A 7,500-nucleotide genomic window follows, 5' to 3' on the forward strand; every position below is an offset into this window, starting at 1 on the left:
TATTTGTCAGCCGAAAAATTGATCAAGAACTGAATGTGAAAGAAGCAAAGCCATCGATCGTAAATGAACAGTGTGTTGTTTATAAATACCAATGTGACCTGTGCGATGCAGGTTATATAGGATACACACGCGGACATTTACACAATCGTGTAAAAGGACATAAACAACAGTCCTCGGCCATTGCCAAACATTGCAAGAACGTACACGGGAGGATCCCTCAGGACCTACTGAAATGCTTCGAAGTTCTTAAGAAGTGCAGGAACAAATTTGACTGCTTATTGTATGAAATGCTTTATATAAGAACTTTAAAGCCAAACCTGAACGTGCAATCGGACTCTATTCGTGCGAAAGTATTTGTGTAATCTTCGCACCTATTATGTTAATTTTCGCACCACATCGCTTAAATACTGTTATTTGCATGTTTTAAACTTTTACCTTGATAATGGAGTCATGACTACTCCGAAACGTCCGTTTTTATCGTTCGCTTTTACTGTTTTACATATAATTGTGGGGTGCTTTAACTGATCAACTGGTAAACTAATGAGGTCAACTGGTTGAAATGTCGGCTGTCATTGCTGCACTTCAGTCCTTACTGTTCTAGTAAGAAATAATTATGGTTTGTCAGTTCCTTTAAAGCATGTCATAAAATAATAATTTATTATTATATAAGAGGGTCCACTGTAAATAGTAAAGAGCATTGTAAAGAGCAGTACTCAACTTGGTCGCCAGCCTGAGTATTTGGCCAAAAATTTTGGCACTTCAGGCCTTGTACATTTCAGTGAAAGATAAAATGCAAGCTAGCCTGACTGTGAGAAGGTACAGTCTGCTACTGGACATTCATGGTACTCATTCGATGAATAAAAAATTAAATAATAATAATGTAATAAAATATTTTGGCGGCCAGGCTGGCAACTAAGTGTGAAAAGTTAGTCGCCAGTGAATTAAATCAAGTCTCATTGGTGACCTCAGGGGTCGCAACATCAAGCCCTGAAGAGGAATTTTAGTTCAGCCATAATGATGTAGACCAGGCAAATAATGACTTGTTTTGTTAGGCAACTCCTAGTAGATCGAGTCTGGCTTAATTTACAGTATGCTATGCAGGTTGTTTGTAATGTTGTTTGTATTCCCCTCACTAGGCAGGTACTCAGTTCAAAGCAAGTTTGAACAATCTGATGTCAATCTTGATGTGCAAGCAGCCTTCCTATGTTCGATGCATTAAACCTAATGGCTCGAAGAAAGCAGGTTAAAGCTCCTTATTTATTTGTTCATTGTTCATGAACATGTTAATTAATACTATTTTTAGAGATAAATAATGGAGGTAATAGTATTCTTCTTTTAGTACTTACAGGCCATCTATTAAAGGAAATATTTAACCAAGGATACTTCACATTATATACCCACTAACCTCTGTAGCAAGTGTTTTTGGTTGTGGTATATGGGAAGATTTTTTATGTTTTGGCTGGTATGACCCTCCTTCCTCTGCCCTGCCTATTTTTTTCCTCTCCCCCCATTTTTCACATCACCAAACACCAAAACATATTTTAAAATGTTCCAGCTCCCTCTATGGAAACGCTTGCTATGCAGGCCATAATACCCACTGTTTAGAGTACAGGTGTCTGGTGATATGCTGGTCCATTGAACTGAGCAGTCGCATTTTTCCTGGCAGCAAACTGACTAGCTTTTATGCAACTTTGCTATGACTTTCAGGGGTTTCAATAACTTCTGAAATAGCCGTCCATGATAGCCCATTGAAGGCGGCAGTTTGACAAGTTTATGATAGCATTTTTAGTGAAAATCAAGGCAAACCAGCCGGTGGTGTGAGGCAAAGCAGGCGGTGGTATACCGCTGGTAACCGGCTTCTATTGAAACCCCTGGACTTTACTGACTGTTTGAATCTTATTCTTGGCTTATAACTATTCTGTTTTGAAAATAGCAAGTTTGTTGATTCTCCCATTCAATGTACACTGTAGGTGTCTTTCAAGATGACCTTGTAAAACATCAGGTGAAATACTTGGGTTTGATGGAGAACTTGAGAGTGAGAAGAGCTGGATTTGCATACCGCCGACCTTTTCCATTTTTTCTGCAAAGGTAAAAATAAAGCACGTCTTTAAAAATACTATTTTATTAGTAAGAAATTTTAATGATTACTCACGGATTTGTAAAACGTTTTAGAATGAAAAGGAATCAACCTTAGAACAGTTGAAAACTGTTTCACTTGTCAACACTGTCACTATTGCATAATAAAGTAGCCCAAAGATAGTTGGGGTATGGTATTAAGTAAACATAGTTGTTGTTATTTAATACCACAGTCTAAGTATTCTTTTTGCAGTCTTTGTTATTAGAACCTGACTGCTTGTTGAGTTCTCTTGTGAAGCTGTGTTTTTGAACAGTGTTGATTAAATTTATAATGTCTCATATGGTTTATTATTATGAACAAGAGAATTTGATAGTGTTAACTGAGTTTAAAATAAGACAAATTAAAATTGACCGCCACATAGGGAGACTGTTTCGAGCATTTACCCATCACCAGAGCAAATTCACATTCCCCTCTGACAAACTGGTCAATTTATTTATCATCTCAGTTGATACAACCAAATTCTCTTGTTTCCAATTCCCACTGATGGAGGCCTACAGAATGGTAAAGTCTGCTTCAAGCCTAGTGGCCCATCAGGCTGGCGCTTATCTCCGGTTACTGGCCTACAGAATGGTACCCTTTTTTATTCTGCGTTGATGTTAACATTGTTTAAACTGTCATGATGTTTCTTACTTTATTTGACTACAGATACAAGTGTTTGTGTCCAGATACTTGGCCAGTTTGGGATGGTAGGTAAATCCTGTCTCTTTGCGTGTTATAGACACACGCAGTGGATACTAGTACTGCTCGCAGACTGCATCTCAGTATTCCAGCTGGGATCAAATCATCTCAGTATTCCAGCTGGGATCAAGTCATCTCTACATGCACTCAAAAGCTCGGCTTTCCAGCCATTTGAGGCTGGTAAAAATAGTGATCAGTTGCGCATGAAATAAAATAGAGGTGGCGCCTATTGCAGATTGGTTGTGTAAGGTTATCTATACAAATGCTTACAGTTTATAGTGCAGGAAATTAAAGGTCTGTGTTATCTTTCATTGAGAACTGAGAACATTTGTAGGACTTCATATATTATTTTCATTTGCTTTTGAATTTTTAAGATCGTTGCCAATAATCGTTGCCAATTCCATTATAGAAAACGTGTATTGTGAAAATGTTCTGTATCCTTACCCTTATTCTCTTGTGTTTTGCATTTAGATGACCCAAGTGAAGGCGTTAAAACACTTTGTGAGCATCTTGGCTATAAAGAAGATGAATACAAGATTGGAGTGTAAGTCTTTGTGGAAATGTTTTTTAAGTTTCCTTGCTCAAATAGTTTCAATTTCTGCACCTGATATACTGGAGACAACAAAGCTTGCTCATATGCATGAGGTCCTCCCAGGAAGGGAAGGTGGGTGGAGGGGGGAGGGGGTGTCATTGTTCCCTTGTTTCCTTTAAAATTTTGCTTTTATTCCTTTGTTCTTGAAACTATTTCCAAACTTTTTTGATACCTAAAATGGTTTATGTTCCCTTGTTCCCTAATTAAGATATAATTTATTTTTGTTTTTCGTCCTTTTGTTCCCCAGTTTACATGTATTAAATTAGCCAGGCATATTGGTTTTCTAGACAAAGAGGTGGGTCTCAGAAAAAATAGTCAAAAAGAAGCCTTTGAGTCATCAAATTTCACCTGACAGACTATAGGTGACGTTCTCCCTTTTTTTCAAGACTAGCAGAAAATTCTCCCTTAAAACTTCTGCAGCAGGTGTGCACTTCATGCTGTTCTTGTTTTACAGTTCTATTTCTGGAGAGGTTTCGAATGCTTGAAAGCCATTTTTGGAGCTCATCTCAGCCTCTTTTTTGTGAGCATCAAAACAAATTTTCACTCTCCGATTTCCCATTAACCCCCTTTTTTGCTTTGACAGGACAAAGATTTTCATTCGCTTTCCTCAAACTTTGTTTGCAACTGAAGATGCATTTCAAGCCAAGAAACCTGCTCTTGGTATGTTTCTTGCATTTAAAAGTTGAACACTTGTTTAATGAAAACCCTTGTTTTAAATAAATGATTTATCGATATAAAGTTTTTGTAGGGAAAGGGGTGTTAAGAAGTGATTTCAAAAAAACATTTGACTGTAAAAAATTGCAATAATATACCGGTATTTCTTAAAAACATTATAATAGAACATTTAAAACTACAAAAGGCTAAAGTTGACATTGTTTTGACATTATCTTAACGTCTTTATCAAGTCAAAGAGAATGAAGTTTTCTGCGTATAAATACTAAAAGCAACAATAGGCAATCCAAACGTAAAAAATACAGTAACTTACAAGCTAAACAAAAAGTTTAGCTCGTATGGAGTCCACTTGCTCGTGCAGACGGGAAATTGATTACATCATATGTTGCCATGAGGCAGTGCAGTGAAAGCAGCTGTTTGGTTGAATTTGCACTAAATAGTCTGTATAGTGTGGCAGGATTACCTCTTTTATTTTAGTTTTTGTATTTTTTGACAGCAACATTAATACAAACCCAGTTCAGAGGTTATTATCAACGGAAGAAGTACATCAGATTGCGAGTGGCAGCAGTTATCCTTGAAACACACTGGAGACGAGTCTTAGCTCAGAAACTTCTTGTACGAAGAAAGAATGCAGCTTACCGCTTACGCAAGTATGCTTTGCACGTGCTGCTTCTGCTGTTAAGTAAATTATGCACCCCATACTTTTTGTGCCTATATTCTGTGTGAATGGCTTGATTTAGTGACAAAGTTTTCTGGGCTTCACTCGACTCAAATAATATAAGGTACAACTTACTGTAAATTTCATTTTATCTAAAATGGCTCATGTTGTTATTTTAAGGTTTATCAAAGGATTCATTACAAGAAACCACCCTGCAAGTGAAGATAATGTTGATGTTAGTATAGTGACCTTTGATTTTTGTGTGTCCTCTAGTCTTTGCATGTACTATGTATGCCTTTTGAGTTGAGTTAAATATTCACCCCTTTGTTGTTTGCCTGAACAAGGCACAGAGTACAGTTTCTGTCATATGTTTCTACAGGCATGCCAAGAGGCTAGTTGTGCAAGCTGCTAGAAGCCTTAAGAAAGGACAATGCCTTTTTCCTACTAATTTTTAATTTTATTTGTATGCCCATATTCATTTGGACTGTTCCCAACAAGCTAACTGATTTTCGTGGACTTGTATGAAAATGTGACTTTTAGGTGGGTTGAACCAGTTTCAACAATAATTTGGAGTCGAATGTCTTGTTTGAAAGCAATTTTATGGCACCAAATGAAACACCAATAATTGCTTAAGAAGATGCACTCATTAGTGTGGCATATGTCACCATGGCAACAAAAGAGCCAAAAACGCCTCATATTTTGCCTCTAAAATAATGCTTATAATTTCAAAAACGAACTTGGTGACCACAGTTTTCATTGCTGGAAAGTGATTGACAGGCTAAAATAAGACTAACTGCAAAGTTTAAAAAATTCTCCAGAGCAGATTCAGAGCTGCTTTAAAATTGTCAAGTCAGGAGCTGGGTAGATTCAAGCCTTCCAAATAGTCATTTCATTTATTTGATTTATTAACTTTGCCGGTCAAGCTGACAGAGTGCCACAACAGCTTGTGCCAATTACTGTGGCCCTATTTTTTACCCTCCCAACCATGATACACAACAGAAGACAGACCACAACACCGGGAACTATGTGTCCTACTCTTAGCGACAAGTGTGTGGGTTCTTTTACATATGTACGTCCCACAGGATTATGAACATTGAAGGGTTGTGAGAAGGGGCCTAATGTTTATTGTCCTTATCTGAGATGACTAGAGAGTTCAACCATTTGCAGATGTAATTACAAAGGCAGCACTTTCTCCTCAGTTATTTAAAGACCCTGAGTGTTGCTCCAGCGGGATTTGAACTCACGACCTCCCGTGTGACAGCCCGATGCTCAACCAACTGAGCCACCGGTGCGTGGTCTGTTGAAAGTGTTGACTTGTTTGGGCTGCCTTAAACAGCTTTTTTAAAAGACCTTTTTTTCCCTTCTTTAGTTCATAGCATATGTGAGAAAATCTCATCTTCTTCAACTGTCGAGAAGTTTACCCAAAACTGTGTTGGACAAGAGTTGGCCCAAGCCTCCTGGCTCCATGGTAGAGGTGAGAGGGGTTCTTTTTGTTATTGTTTTACCAGCATCAGTGTAATTAAAAAAAGATAAAGGTTGAATTACTGTAGTTTATTCAACACCTGTAATTCTGTAATCCTTGAAGCCATTATCGATAAAAAAAAGTCAATGTTACTCTTTGTGTCTGCACCCTAAGGTTCTTTATTCCTCTGACTATAATCATCCATATGGGAGGCAATTTAAGTTACAACTTACAGTACATACCACTCTTCAGTTTTATGTATGGCCATAAATAGAGTGGCTTTTTTGTGTGAGGGCCATTAATGGAACAATTAAGGTGCCATATTATTACACCAAGAATGAAATATTGTGGACTGCACTAGCAACCCAGTAGAGTGATATGAGGTTATTACTGCTGAAATATTTCAGGCTTCTGAATTGCTGCACAAGTTGCACACTCGTATGCTTGTGAGAAAGTACGTGAGAAGCATTACTTCTGAAAGGAAAGGCCAGGTGAGGACCTAATAAAAATAATGATCAATGTGGTTCCTTATGGGGTGGGGCTGGGGACTGTAACACCAGAGGGTGGGATTAATCAACTTTCGTCAAAGTCAACAAAGGGGCAAGGAAGGTTCTTCTCTGGGTGACTTACAGTAAATAATTGCGGCCTTTGATCTCCTTAACCTCCTTGGCCCTGTTGGATTAGAACTCAATCATGTTGTTTTTCTTTCGGCCTCTCATTTAGGTAAGGGTATTATGGTAACCCATTGACGGCTCACTTTCCAGTTTGTAATAAAATTTAGACGGCAAGTTTCTCATATTATAGGACTTTTCGTGACTTGCAGTGAGAGATTCAAGTAACCTATTTCTCTAAACTTCTTTTCTGTTGAAGGAGGAAAATAATTTACCAGCAAACTTAATGTAAATTATGATGCACTATTCTTACAGTGTTACAGATGTGGCCAAAGCAGATGGCAACTATCTCTGGATATGATATATAAGTGAAGATATGATAACTTTTCATTTTGTCATAGCTTGACATGAAAGTGACAGCAAGTGAAGTTTTCAAAGGGAAGAAAGCAAGCTATATGCCAAGCATACCAAAACCATTCATGGCAAACAGACTTGGTAGGATATTGGTTGATTTTAATTGCTCTTGGTGTTTTGTGTGTGTCACTTAATTACTTCATTTACTATGGTCCCCTTTCTTATCTATTTGTAGACATTACACGGGAAGTGCTAAAGCACAATGTCAGTGCAAACAAGCAGATTGTACCCTCAACAGAGAATATCAAGGTGATGTAGCTAAGCAATAACTACAAG

At 37.7% G+C, this 7,500-nt stretch overlaps 1 protein-coding gene across 1 annotated transcript in view; it reads left to right on the plus strand.

Annotated features, from left to right (window-relative positions):
- Positions 1-7,500, plus strand: part of LOC138047070 (unconventional myosin-Ic-like) — a 37,000-nt gene that overhangs the window by 18,518 nt on the left and 10,982 nt on the right. The window contains exons 19-29 of the mRNA XM_068893764.1: positions 1,137-1,242; positions 1,971-2,088; positions 2,783-2,823; positions 3,287-3,359; positions 3,991-4,067; positions 4,576-4,729; positions 4,918-4,972; positions 6,107-6,211; positions 6,607-6,690; positions 7,212-7,305; positions 7,400-7,473. Coding sequence (XP_068749865.1) covers positions 1,137-1,242; positions 1,971-2,088; positions 2,783-2,823; positions 3,287-3,359; positions 3,991-4,067; positions 4,576-4,729; positions 4,918-4,972; positions 6,107-6,211; positions 6,607-6,690; positions 7,212-7,305; positions 7,400-7,473 — 981 coding nt within the window. The remainder of the gene's footprint in view (positions 1-1,136; positions 1,243-1,970; positions 2,089-2,782; positions 2,824-3,286; positions 3,360-3,990; positions 4,068-4,575; positions 4,730-4,917; positions 4,973-6,106; positions 6,212-6,606; positions 6,691-7,211; positions 7,306-7,399; positions 7,474-7,500) is intronic.

This window comes from Montipora capricornis, chromosome 4, assembly GCF_036669925.1.
Source record: "Montipora capricornis isolate CH-2021 chromosome 4, ASM3666992v2, whole genome shotgun sequence".
NCBI lineage: Eukaryota > Metazoa > Cnidaria > Anthozoa > Scleractinia > Acroporidae > Montipora > Montipora capricornis.